The sequence below is a fragment of the Pygocentrus nattereri genome, chromosome 8 (assembly GCF_015220715.1).
Source record: "Pygocentrus nattereri isolate fPygNat1 chromosome 8, fPygNat1.pri, whole genome shotgun sequence".
Taxonomy (NCBI): Eukaryota; Metazoa; Chordata; class Actinopteri; order Characiformes; family Serrasalmidae; genus Pygocentrus; species Pygocentrus nattereri.
In genome coordinates this window covers 45,736,943-45,751,699 of record NC_051218.1, presented here as the reverse complement: position 1 = coordinate 45,751,699, position 14,757 = coordinate 45,736,943, and the positions used below count along the sequence as shown (strand labels likewise).

The following is a 14,757-nucleotide window of genomic DNA, read 5'->3' as shown; positions in this document are numbered from 1 at the left end:
AAACACCTCACTTTTAATGGAAGTCAATGGAACCTGATTTTTATCAAACCCGTCTGATGGACAGATATGAGTTTGGAAGAAGAAGAACGCTACCTGCCAGTAAAGTTTGGTGGAGGAGGGATAATAGTCTGAGGCTGTTCTTCAGGCTTGGGCTCGGCCCCTTAGTTCCAGTGAAGGATAAGGTTAATGCTACAGCACACAAAGACATTTTAGATAATTATATCGCTGTTGTGGGAAGAAAACACCAATCTCCATTTTTGTTGCTTTTCAGTTTGATATCATTTGAAAATGCCAGTTGTCCTTTACATTGTGTGCAAATTTCATGATGAATGGACCAAAAGAAACAGCTCAAAATAGCTTAGAACAAGTCTGGTTCCATTGACTTGCATTAAAAGTTGCTTTTTCCCCTTCTCCTGTAAAAGATACCATTTTGGAGATGCGAGGTTTTCTTCCGGAAACAGCGATATGCTACCAGCTTTCAGGCAATAGTCTGGAGAAGCCCGTTCCTGTTCTAGCATGACTTTCCCTGTGCAAGCAAGGTCCACAAAGACATGGTCTGATGAGTTTGGTGTGGAGGAACTTCAGTGGCCCAACAAATACACTCCAAAATCTTGTGGGAAGCCTTCCCACAATGTTGGAAATGGTTAGCACTGCAAATGTGGAGGTGTAAGGGGCAGGGCAACCCCATACTAATGTTCATGGTTTTGCAATGGGAGCTCACACAAGTGTGATGGTAAGGTGTCCACATACTTTTGGCCATGCAACGTACACTTACAGGCCAGTATAGGCCAGGAGTGTCCAAAGTGCGGCCCGTGGCCAGATTTTAAGCGGCCTAGGCTTTTGTTTTAGAGCGTGTTATAAGTGGCCTGCCAGTCAATATGTGGCAGTTATTTTCTTTCACCTGATTGTGGCACTTTAGTCAAGTCTACAGCCATAAAGCACAAACTTGGCACAGAGAAATGGAGATTTTGGGAAGATGAAAATTTGAACACTTTTTCATTAAGAGCCACAGCAAATGCACGTACCTTTCCAAAAGACTGTAATGAATTCAAATCGAGTAGACTTGAATAAAAGCATGGATGTGACAAATATTCAGGAAAGAGCAGATGGCTGAGAAACTACTGCAAGCTCCCCAAGTCTCACAGCACCAACTTCTTATCAGCAAATTCAGTAGTTCAGTAAATATCAACCCTTCGGTAGCAAATAACAGCAATTCATGCAGTTTAGTCTCATTAAGTGAAATGATTTCTGAATGCTGTCATTGCATTCATTTGATCCGTAAAGACCATGAAAATGTATTGATTTTTCTTTGGTTCGTTTTCCAAATGATATATTCTGATCACGTAAACGCTTGAATAGAAATATACTTGATGCATCAGATACATTTAATTGCTGCTCTGAATAAACAAATCAATAATTTCTGAACGAGCAGCACAACTATAAAGGAAGCCTCACGCTTCTTTCATACAGTGATAGGAAACACAGTAGAGCACAAAGCTCTGATTCTAAGCGCTGATGTGCTTCACTTTGAACAGTGTGAATCTTCAAATTCTCAGAATACATCGCCAGCATGACGCCTGGTTCGATTAATTGCTTTACATGGCTCTAACCAACTCAATATCTATTCATTTGTATTCATATTTCATAATATTTCGGCACTCACCCCTACAGGCCAGTAAGATGCTTCAACAGATTTGCTCGGCGTGCCTTTATCAGGAAAACTGTCACTCTTTAAGACTGACATGCACTACAGGAGGTGTTGGGCCAACATTGCTTTTGTTTCACTGCATATGAAAAAAAATATTCTTGACAGAACTCAATGCAAAAGGAGAAGAACCAAGAAGAAGTCGGTCACAAATGATGGCACTTTAGGTGATGATTAACTGCCAAATAAACAACTGCGATCAACAACTAAATGGGTTCTCGTCACTGCATGCAACACTGAGCTCAAGCTCCACCGTTAATCTGCATACGTGATCTAACAGACGCTCAACTGGCATCTGATAGGTCTCGTGTACAGAACAGGGCTCTTCGAAGTGGTTTCGCCTGGCCTACAGCACTGCTTAAGTGATAGATCAAGTGATAGACCCAGAGGCTGCACTGTGTGTTGCTAAAGGAGCTCACGTTTGTCTTTACGCTGCTCGGCTGATGTTTATCGTGCAATAGCGAAGATCTAGATAGAATCTAACAGCAGGGAGGAAATTAGGGTAAAAAAAAAAAAAAACGCCACCTCATAACCTTTCGTAAAGTGGAGACAGGGCAGGGGGAAAGAAAAGATCGTGCTTGTCTGAAACCTTTTTTACGCTCAGCACCACTGAGCTGCTGAGGAACAACAACAACAAAAAATGGCAGAATTGGTCCCAAATCATGTTCAATTATGGCTACTTCTCAAACTGCAGTGAGAAAAACAGTCTCTTGAGAATAGCACAAACAAGAATGCATCAGGGCTGCCATTTACTATGTGCTATTGGCTGAATTTTGATCAGAAGAAACAGATATTGTACTCTGCATTAAACTCAGCAAGTCCAATCTGCTGCACACAATTACAGCTATTAAATAACCGCTACACACTTACATAGTGGTGCACACTGGCACACTCTCAGAAATAAAGGTACTAGACTGTCTCTGGGGCAGTTCCCCTCTCGTCACTGGGGTGGAACCTTCAATGGTCCATCTCAGCGCCTTTAGTCAGGGAACATAACTGAACCATAATCCACTGAAATGATCTGTTCTAAGCTGGACTGACTCCACACACCCCGCCTCGCCTCGCCTCCAGGCTTTTACTCTACTGCTCTGGTTTAAAACATTCGGTTATGAAAAGGAACAAATACCAACTTTTCACCTGGAGGAACTGATAAGTGATACTTTTTTGATCCCACAAACGGGGAAATTCCACCTCCGCATTTAACCCATCCGTGAAGTGGAACACCACATACACACTAGTGAACACACACACACTAGGGGGCAGTGAGCACACTTGCCCGGAGCGGTGGGCAGCCCTACCCACGGCGCCCGGGGAGCAGTTGGGGGTTAGGTGTCTTGCTCAAGGACACCTCAGTCATGAACTGCCGGCCCTGGGGATCGAACCGGCGACCTTCCGGTCACAGGGCCAGCTCCCTAACCTCCAGCCCACGACTGCCCCACTCATTTAAGCTCCACAATCAGACCTTAGAACCACTGTAGAACCTTTGAGGGAACGTTTACACTGTTTGTACCTCGATGAATGAAAAATGTTCCTGAACAGAACCTTCATTTCTAACAGTGTGTAGTGCTATGCACCACTGTTCCAAAGTTTGGAATCACCACTCAAAAGTTTGGAAGTTTTCAATAATAATAATAATAATAATAATAATAATAATACTATAAAATCATTGTAATATGGTGATACTTCATGAAGCGGTAAAATATATGGGCGTCCCCAGAATGGCACATGTAACATCAAGTATTACATTATAATAAAATTAACATCCAGAATTCCTGGAAATTGAAAACTGGTGATGAAACTGTAATAGTTGATCGACAGGTTGATTGACAGGCTAAGGATCCTCCATCAATATCTGCAGCCGCTTTCTCCAGTAGCCCTGTGCACACCACATCTCATCTCATGTTTCGTGAGAGAACCCGTTACATGTGCACAGGACAGCTGCATGGTTTTATCATTTTAAGAAGTACTACAAAGATTTTACGGTGCACTGCTATAGAATTTTCTGAAGCTTGACAACATCTTGGCAACATCAGGACATCGACTAACGTTACACAATAAAAGAAAACTCATTAAAAGAAAACAGACAGAGAGATAAACATAATTACTTCCGTGCATATTTGTGCAGATGATGTGCTTTCAGACATTAAAACAGATTACAGGCAGAAAATATCTGCGAATGACTCAAGCCTACTATAAACAAATACCTGGTGTTCATTCATTACTTAATTAAATCTGTGTTGCCACTGAACTTTAAGCACTGAGTAAAAATACCTTGTCTATTTTGTAGTATTTCAATCTATACTGTATAAGTTTTTATGGAAAAAAGTGGCAAATAGTAATTTGACATATGAGAAACTTTTGAAGTGTCTACAAAAGTTTCATCACCATTTTGAACAAACTCTCAGAAATGAAGATGAAAGAACAGGGTAACAGTAGCTCATGCAGCAAAGTGCCTGTATAAGAAACCTGAGAAACTGTCCCGAGTTACCTTAACAAGCTACTTTAAAAGCCGAGTGGAGTTTTTCCGTCAATCCTCTTTACGGAATTCTCAACTGAAAGTCTCATTGTGTTTCCCACTGTAAGTGTTCTTACCTCATTCAGCACAATTATCTCATCTGCGTCCACAACGGTGGACAGTCGGTGGGCAATGAAGACGGACGTCCTGTCTTTCACCATTTCTTTCATGGAACAGAGAATGTTCTGGAAAGCAAGGAGATAAGGAACAATAATGTAATTCCGCGATTCATGCCAAGTTTGAAGAGCAAATTTAGAAACATTAAAATTAATCCTCCCTCCACCCCCTCAGCGAAGTCTCGAGGAGAGCTTGTCTGGCTTATATCAGGGATGTTTCTCTGTTCCTTTGTAATAACTAGCACCAAAATGATTGACAGGATTTATATGAGGGCTTCTTTTTGACATGATACAGGTATGGGGAAATAAATAAATAAAAAGTGAAAGGCTTCAAAGCAAATATCTCCAGTGTGTGTAATAACCTATAAAGCCTCATCCTCATAAAAATAATTGAGCTTCTTCCTTGAGTGTAAATATCTATACGGAAAATCCACAATGACAGCAAAAAACTGAACCAGCTATATTCAGAGAAAAGTAACCGCTCGATCTATACTGTGTTAATTGTAATTTTAAATCACTAATATTTGAATATTAAAAGTTGAAAATACTGCAGAACGCTGTGCATATGAGGTATAGCGCAGAAAAAAACATTAGATCTATAACCTCATTTCCAAAAAAGTTGGGACGCCGTGTAAAATGTAAATAAAAATAGGATGTGCAAATCATGTAAACGATATTTGTAAAGCGAAATACTACAAAGACAACGTACCAAAATGTTGAAATTGTGAAATGTTATTGTTTTTTTTTAAAAATATAGGCCCATTATGAATTTGATGCCAACACCACGTTCCAAAACTAGTTGGGACGGGCCGTGTTTACCGCGGCGTTTCATCACCTCTTCCTTAACAGCACACTAAGTGTTGAGGAGACGCTGCTGTAGTTTAAAAAGTGAAATGTTTTCTGTTCGTGTTCGATTTAGGATTTCAGCTGATCATCAATCTTGGCTCATTTGTCTGATTTTTCATTTCATAAAGTGCCATATGTTCTCAGTGGTGACCGGTCTGGACTGCAGGCAGGTCAGTTTAGTGCCTGGATTCTTAATACGGAGCAGTGCTGCTGTAATACATGCAGAATGTGGTTTGACATTGTATGTATTCCACCCATAGCATGTGTACTAATGCATCCTATATCATGAATACTGGCTTTTGAACTGTGCACTGATAACAAGCTGAGAGGTCTTCAGCCCGGAGGACACGGTGTCCATGACTTCAAAAAAGTCATTCAAATGTTGATTCGTCGGACCACAGGACACTTTTCCACTTCCTCTCAGACCATTTTAAATGAGCTCGGGCCCAGAGAAGGTGGCAGCGTTTCTGGATCCTGTTTATATTTGGTTTCCACTTTGTGTTTTAGAGTTTAACAGCATCTGTGGATGCAGAGATGAACTGTTTTCACAGACAGTGGTTTGCAGAAGTGTTTGAGCCCATGCAGTGATTTCTACGACAGTTTTTTTTTTAACCCGATTGTCCCCCAATTTAATCGTTTCCAATTCCACCCGCTAGTTAGGACTCCCCCAATCACACGATGCTATCAATGTTAGGAGGGGAAGGCAGCACAGGCTTGCTCCGAGACCCATGAAACCAGCCACAGCTTCTTTTTGAACTGCCGCTCACGCAACGTCACGGGTCAGCCGAACGCGCTCGGAGGAAAGCGCCAGCCGCCAGATCTGTTACGTCAGCCAACAGACGCCGGCGCTGACCAGCATCGCGTTGAGTGATGGGAGGAGACAGGGGGCCATCCTACCCACCCAGAGAGAGCGAGGCCAATTGTGCTCTCCTGGACTCCTGGCTACGGACGGCTGTCGCATCACCAGGTATCGAACTCGCGATGTCCTGATGACACGGCCAACGCTTAGGCGGCTGCACCACCATCATGCAAATATTATATTGTTAAAAACATCATGCCTGTTTTTAATGCAGTGCCGTCTGAGGGCCTGAGGGCTAGCAAATACTGTTTTTTGCCCTCGTCCCTTAAGTACAGAGATTTCTCCAGGTTCTCTAAACCTTCTGACGTTATTATGTACCGTACAAGATGAAAAGCAAAATGTTCTTCGCTGTTTTTCGTTGAGAAACATTCTTGAACTGTTGCACTACTTGAGACAAGCTCCTTACCTCTTCAGTAATGGAGTCTAGAGAAGAAGTGGCTTCATCGTACAGCAGGATAGGAGGGTTCTTCAGGATCGCCCTGGCAATGGCAACACGCTGTTTTTCTCCACCTGACACAAAAAACGTCACTGAGTTAAGCAACGACTGCTTTAACAGTCATTAAGTAATGGTAAAAAGTATTACCAAATAAATAAACAAATAAATGTAATAACTGGAACTGAAAGTACTTTTTAGATACTACTAAAACATTTGCTTACAATCTAGAATGTTGGCATACAGCTGTATGCAAAAGTTTGGACTACTCCTCTACTACTTAACCCTTGTGTGGTGTTCAGGTCTGCTGGACCCATTTTCAATGTTTACCGAAAGAAAAAAATGATGTGATTTATTATTATTTTACCTTGGCCTTTTTTTAGCCTTCACACACTCATTAAGAAACTACTAAATGTAGTAAAATAACAAAGAAAAGTAGTAGACCTAATATAGGTTAGAAAAAACGTCACTCCGGATGGAGCTGCTGCAATCGGCTGTCACTAGGAAAAAATACACGGCTAACATCGCATCACCCAACCGAGTGTGTGCTATTTCAGGCTAGATTTGTTACACGACTGGATCGGATTCATTCTTTCTCCCCTCAAGCATCGAATTCCTCCATCACGGTATTCAGCATTATTTGATATCGTGCCTACTGACACCAACATGCCATCTCTTGTGTGAACACAGCTCAGCACACGGTGACAAAAGCAGTAGCTCTCATGTAGAAAATCACTCTACACTGCCAGGTCAGTGCACTAGTGTGCAGGATAATCATCTAATGTGACTCTGTATCGTCTCCACAGTCCACTACGTCATTTTTAACGTCACACCAGTGATCGTAATACTGGTTTTATCGTGAAGATCTACGTAATACATCATTAAAAAAATAACAGAACGAAATCAACTAGTTTATATTAACACGGTTAGTGCTTCCTAAACAACCAACCATATGGTGAACTGATCCATGTTCACCATACCTGAAAGCTTCAGGCCTCGCTCTCCAACCTGTGTCTCATATCCATGAGGCATTTTGAGGATGGCGTCATGGATGCCAGCAAGCTTAGCCACTCTGTACACGTCCTCCGGCGTAGCGTTGATGTTGCCGTACTGTAGATTGTAGTAGATGGTGTTGTGGAAGAGGACTGCATCCTGTAGCCAGAGACGAACAAGATAAAAGCTTTGAATACCGAGACACGTCGAACTACATTTTACTGTTCACTGAAACGGTTACTATAAGGCTTACGTTGCATGGCTTGAGCGTATGTTTGCAGAACGCACATGTAGAGAAAGTAAAGCAGAGAAATGCTAAAACACCGCAGCTGCAGGATAATGAATGTCCAGGCAAAGCTATTCTCTTACAACAAGGTCATTTGTTAGTATCAGAGTCAGGCCTGGTCCTCGAGTAGGATTTAACTGCAAAGTTCAGTGACTCATTAAACACATAATAAGGTCTTCATTGCAAGACTATTCCAGGAACAGGACTGGGGAATCCTTAAGCCAGACATACACTGTGCGATTTTGGAAATCTTGTTCTTTGGTGACCGCTCACTCTGTACGTTTGAATCGCCTTCAGTGTTCGGCCAAAGTCTGCGATTTATATGCTCACACTGTACGAAAACACTCGGTCCGACAGACATGACATGGGTGCTCACACTGAAACGCAGCCCCTACCGATGCCCTGCCTACAATAAAGCGTTTTCATTCAAAAACACTGGCTAAATCTCAGACGGCTCCCTGCTCCCTGCATAGCGCACAACTTATTGAAATAGTTGTTCCTGCACCCATAAAGTGCATCAAATAAATAATCGAATAAATAGCCTCTGAGATTCAGTCGTGTGCTGGAGAAACAGGGCAATGTTTTGGTGCTAAAGCCAGACTCAGCCACTGACAAACTTGTGCCAGGTGGTCTATGCACAGGCAGCTCTATGAAAACAACAACAACAAAAAATAAAAAATAAATAAAAATCACTGCATTTTTTTTTTTATACTTCGCAATTCAACTCAGCCACACGGAGCAAAGTCAGCACAGATGGACGCTGGTGCCGCAAACGTGGACTTTTTTGCCTCCGTGTCGGAGCGGCGGTTGTGACTGTGCGAGGTTTTGGGTGCGACTTTGGTTGGTGATGCTGCTCAGACTGTGAGACAAGTCACCGAAATTTCAGAAATCATCAGAAATGTCAGAAATCCATACGATTGTCCGACCTCTCAATCAGGGCTTGTTTGGGCAGTTAATTAGGAATCGTCTCCCCTGTCACACTGCACGGCAAACGGCCAATGAAGCTGAAACTCGGCCTGATCATGAAATTCAGTTGGCTCAGACCAAATCGGGCTTAAAAACAGACTAAAATCGTACAGCGAACGCCTGGATTTAGACTGGTTTCATTTTACGGAGCAATACTTACCTGAGGCACCACCCCCAAAGCCTTCCTCAGGCTTTCCAGACTAACATCTCGAATGTTCTGGTTTGCAATATAGATGTTTCCTTGCTGGGGTTCATAGAACCTAAACAGCAACCTGACGATTGTGCTTTTTCTATGATAAAAAAGAACATTTATCAATACCAACCAGACAAACACCACACAACAGCATTTCCCACAAACCGGCGGTAAAGTGGCGCAGCACCGCTCTCCACTGTGCACTTACCCAGACCCGCTGCCTCCGACAATTGCTACCTTCTTCCCAGCAGGCACTTCGAAGGAAACCCCGTTGAGGACCTTTTGTCCCTCCAAGTACTCAAAGTAGACATCCTCAAACCTGATGGTGGCCTCCTGAGGGGTAACCAGCAACGGAGGAGCCAGCTCCTTCTCCTTCAACACACAAAACATGAAGAGGAAGAGGTTTATTTTGGCTGGTGGAAAAAAAAAATCATATCGATTTTTTTTGAAGCATGAGGAAAAAGGGACCGTGTGGCATTTGTATACCGAGGCCTACTGTTTCCGTTACTTGGAAATCGGTCAATTGAGCTTGGTGTGTTGGAGTCGATGCTGGTCAGGCATGTGTTTGATAATTCCATGGAATTGTAAACTCACTATTTTAGAGAAAACTGGAATTTAGGACAATCACAAAGTGTGAATCACTCAGCAAACAGCACAATACACTTACAGCATGATTTAAAATCCACATCTGGATTAATGAGATTTAAAAATAATAATCAAAACTTGTCAAAATAGAGCTGCAGTGTTAATTTTGAAAGATGTTAAATAAGAAGTTTTCCAGTAAATCAATCTACTTTACATAATACTCTAGTTATTTTCCAGCGTAATCTCCTGCTGAATCGGAAAACCTCGGACAATAGCCAAGCACAGTCATAATTGGTCAGAATCAGATTCAGCCAATTTTTGCTCCATTTAGATGTTATTAGCTGACGCGTTTTGCGGCTTTACGATATACTTAATGTAAACCAGTTAAACAGATATGTTGCTTTTTTTAAGAATATTTTTCATGTTTTTACACAGATATTATTCAACTATCCCAGTGAGAAACTATTTTAGATTATATTACATCATTCATTAAAAGCGCTACTTTTCCATAGCAGCACTAAGTAGTAGCTTCTATGGAAGCTAATATTACTTATGGTTCTGTAAATATTTAAACATAAAGCCTCTAATAATCCAAGATTTTTGTAGTTTTATGTTTGTTAAATATTTTAAATTCAGCAAACAAACTAACTGTGCATTAACGTGCAGAGGTGGGTTCTCTTTAGAGGATGCATTTGCTTATTTTTACTTAGAAAAATCAACAAAAACAACAAATTCCGCCAACTTCGCGTGACTTAGGTTGGCGCCGCCTCCTGTCGCCGGATATCGCCAGCTTTAACTGAAAAGTAATGAACTTTGGTTGCTTTGTTGCGTCATGTCACCGTCGGTGAACCATCAGCATGTAACTGTCAAGACCAGCAATGGGTCTCATGCTCTAAAACTCTTTTTAAAAAATAAAAATAATAAAAAAAAATGTCTGGAAACTAAAACCAAGCAGCCCAAAGCTTTTGGTACAACAGATGTACTCAGCAAGTTTACACTAATTCTACATACAGCCACATTATTTTAGAAATCAAATTAGAGTCCCCAGTAATGGCTTGATGGGCTGTTCAGTCATGCAGAGAGCCATGGTGAAAACCATTACTGATCACTGGGAACAATTGGACAGATTTTATTCACAGTAATTACAGGCTGCATACAGAATTAGCCAAATGAAGAATGAGCTTCATCAACCTCAAATGCATTTCAACCCCCCTCTTCCCTCACCTCTAAACCTCCCTACCACCCCCACCCCCAACACTGATGGCATGAAAAAAGGCAGGAGAAAAAAAAAAGAAATAAATAAAAAAGCGGAAAAAAAGGTTGCAGGGATTAAAATAAATACTAAAGCAAATGTTATGCAAATTCATAATGTTCAAATCCACAGAGAGAATAGGAGTTAAGGATGTGACTGTGTTCCAAAAAGCACTGACATTTCAGGAGAGCTATGCATTGTGGAGAGAGAACAATAAGTCCTGATGAGCCTGGGACTGCAGTTATGAACGCGCAGAACAATTCCAAATCATCATTGGCGGCGAATTATTGTTAACATAACTGCTCTTGTGCAGCCCACTGACTCCATCAAGACGGCCGCACTAATAAATCAGACGAGGAGCTGCGACGAACCAACTTTAGCTCCTCGAAACAAACATGCTGATTTAGTCAGGGAAGCCTCTTGGCACCGCGAACGTGGCTCAAGATGGAATGATCTCTCAATGAGGCTCTGCAGGGGTGGAAAGGTTGATCTGAAGGCACTGATTCAACACTGATTTCAGAACATAAGGACTGATCATTAGCTTTAAAATCAGCTAGGTTGACACACAGGGTCTTACAAAGACAAGTTTTTAACAGGTTTTAACGTCTGGCTTAGTGCTTAATGGGGAATTCCACTCATTTCTCAAAAACGTCAAGTACAATTCAGCCGCTGAGATGTAAACGAAGCCATTCAGGGTGGGCTGATGTTGTAGAACAGCTTAGCAACTTCATTTACATTGGAAGCGATGGGAACCAGAAGCGGTGATGTCTACAATGCAAATATAGACATTTTATTAGTATCTATAAATAACCAGAGAACTTACAGATGGTCTTCCGAGTTAAACTTAATCTCGATGATGTTAAAATAGTACTAAATCTTCTCTGAGTACCATCATGACTCCTGGTTCCTACTAGATCATATGTTTCTGTCCAATGGGCCATTTCACATCAAACCACTCAATGACTTTGTTTACATCTTAATGGCCAAAATATTGAAAAACAGGTTGAATTTCTAATTTTAATTTTAATTTTTAATTTTAATTACAGACCTGCGCTATAAGTAGGGCTCCCGTTTCATCACGAAGCCCTCAGCCCTCCGTTTGCCTGCTCAAGCCTAGAGGTAAGGTCTTTGCTCATATGTCACAGTATGTTATATTTATCCTCCTTTGCACAGCTCCACACTCTCAGTACCGTGGTACAGGACTCTCAGTTGTGTTCCTGTGTTGTTTGGTTTCACTGTGTACTTGTATAGAGCTGAAATGACAATAACGCCTGACTCGACTCGACTCGACTCGACTTGACTTAGGTTAGACTTTAGCATTGTGTCCATGCATATTTCAACCCATTTAAAAATGCTTAGCATTTTTTAAAAAAAAAACATCGCACTTTGACTCCAACTTGGCTGATACATGAAAACAGCTCGGGTCAAGGGAAAGGCAGGCAGAAGAGGCTGTGAGGGTTTGAGCAGAGGAAATAAACGAGGAGGAGGAATGGGCGAGGTCAGATACTCTTCCCTGCTAATTGTTAGACTTTACTGACTCCGTTAGCTTGGTCACGAGCGTTAAGAGTGTTAGTTGCTGCAAGACACTTTAATCACACAACCAACCAGACCAAGCTTCTCCTGTCAGTCATAAAACAGCCCAAGCGCGTAAAAATGTATGTTTTTACGCTTTTTAAGACTCGGACAGGCTGTAGTGCAAATTCGCCAAGCCAAGAACCTTAGAAATGCATCTAAATCTGCATTTTTTAGCGTGCATAGCATTTAACTGTATTTTACTCAAGCTAAAGCCAAGTATTTGTTTTTAAGGGTAAAATCGACGTAGGAAACACGTTGAAAATGGGATCATCTGGCTGCCAATGGGCCATCATTTCCCCTACGAATAGGCACCGAAGTAGTTCTCTAGGAAACCACGGGATATCCGACGTGCAGATAAGCAGAGCAATATTTTAAGTAAATAATAAATAAAAGACTTTGTGTTATTCATATTTGGCTGTAACTGACATACCCACATAAATGACCCCCAGCCCTCTGGCTACACCTCAGCACCACTGCATATTTCATATCTGTGGAAAACACTGAATATGGAGGTGATGCTGCGTTAACACGTCTTCATTTTCTTCATTTCACTGCATTTGTAACTGTACACACTTTGTATTGTTAATCCAGGTGGATTTAATCTTAATTACTGCATTTTAAAAATGCGTCCATCACCAGATATATACATTAAAAATTTAAAATACTGGCAGCAGCCCACAGTTCCCATATCGGCGCATCCATAGTAAGCAAGGCTGGCTGAGGCTGTGACATGCACACCTGTTAAACTCAACTACGCTGAGCTGTGTGTCAAATAAATCCTGACTGGCTGTCCGGTAGCTTTGGGGGCAAGAGGGGACTCTAACGTTACTCAGCGCCAATCAGAGCCAGCACAACATCAAAATTCTTGATTTTATGCAGCTCAAGAATCGGCCAGCAGAAAAGCTGTGGTGTCACAAACTTTTATATGAACCATCTTAAAAACTTCACAAAAACAGTGAAGTGAATATTCATTCTTGGAGAGAGAATGAAGAAAGAAAACAAAACAAACAAACAAACAAACAACAACAAAAAACAGGACAACTCTCTCTCCATTTTCTGTGCACTCTGGTTTGGACACTCCCTGCCAGCACGTCCAAACACGACACTCACACACGTACGCAGGTTATAAAGACGCAGACGCATAAATCAGACTAAAGCAGTAATAGTTAACTTGGTCACCTCAGGCTTATATATTCATATGTGCCTAACAAACAATCCAAAAAAAAAAAAGTAAATATTGAATTGTTTAAAGTATTTAACTGGTAATAAATGATCTGCTATGTTTTAAGGGCCCATACATTAAATTTTTCTTGTGCTTTATTTTTTCCTGTGAGGTCCATTTATAACGTGTGTTTTTCATTTTTAAATCACCCAACTTTTCTTAAACTCTATATCTTTTAGAATTAAACAGGCAGTTTTTGTTATGGTCTCTTTAAGACCAATATTGGATAACTGAGCTTTGCTCTGATTGGCTGTTCTGTTCCGTGCCTCATCCAGAGAGCACTCAGCCCTGAAACCAGCCCTTATAAAATAAGAATAAACGTTGAACATATTTACAGCACTAAAAATTTAAAACACTATACATAACTATATATGTCAGCATTCCTAAGATGACATTGTATTAACATCAGGTGAAATATGCCTGGAAACCACCCCCTCTTCCCTCCATGGCGTGGATAAGATGATTGATGTAATTATGTATAGTGTTTTAAATGTTTAGTGCTGTAAATATGTTCAACGTTTATTCATATTATGTCAGTACAATGTCATTTATTTCATAAAACATCTTATGTCAGGTTCCGAGAACCGACATAAGCACTTAATGTTCAAGTATTGCTTCATAAACACATTATTCAGTGCTTATGAATGTGTTATGAAGCCCTTATGTAGGTAGCCTTCAAGTAAAGTGTTACCAAAAAAACGAATTCAAAACTGTTTTTGCAGCTTAGTTTCCATAAAAGAACTGAATGGACTCCGTGGTAAATGGTATGTTTTGAAACCTGCAACCAACAATGTAAAAACAGGTTTTCCATTCAATTGTCCCTTTAAAACCAATTTAGACTTGGAACAAAAACAGAAAAATCAAACTGTGGTGAAACATGAATCTCTGAATCTTACAATACACAGAATTTCTAAAGACATCAGTGCAGGTTACTAACGATGCACCGAAAAGAGACAGTCAAGGTGCGCCCACCTTGATCTTGGTGTCCACGCTGAGCAAGGTGAAGAGCGTGTCCATGTCGATGAGGGCCTGTCTGGTCTCTCTGTACACTGTGCCCAGGAAGTTCAGTGGCAATGAGAGCTGGAAGAGGAGCCCATTGACCATCACTAAATCTCCCACAGTCATGGTTCCTATCAAAGAGCAAACATCAAAATTAGATAAAATATTAGTTAATTTAGCAATAGTGCTTGATTAATGAGTCTATGTATATG

The 14,757-nt window shown here is 41.1% G+C and overlaps 1 protein-coding gene across 2 annotated transcripts in view; it reads right to left on the bottom strand.

Moving 5' to 3' along the window:
• The window catches only part of abcb7 (ATP-binding cassette, sub-family B (MDR/TAP), member 7), a 54,978-nt gene that overhangs the window by 7,257 nt on the left and 32,964 nt on the right, over positions 1–14,757 (bottom strand). For both annotated transcript variants that reach the window (XM_017718811.2, XM_017718814.2), the window contains exons 10-15: positions 14,519–14,676; positions 9,121–9,284; positions 8,880–9,009; positions 7,455–7,626; positions 6,448–6,551; positions 4,298–4,405 (exon numbers count right to left, since the gene is read on the bottom strand). In XM_017718811.2, coding sequence (XP_017574300.1) covers positions 4,298–4,405; positions 6,448–6,551; positions 7,455–7,626; positions 8,880–9,009; positions 9,121–9,284; positions 14,519–14,676 — 836 coding nt within the window. The remainder of the gene's footprint in view (positions 1–4,297; positions 4,406–6,447; positions 6,552–7,454; positions 7,627–8,879; positions 9,010–9,120; positions 9,285–14,518; positions 14,677–14,757) is intronic.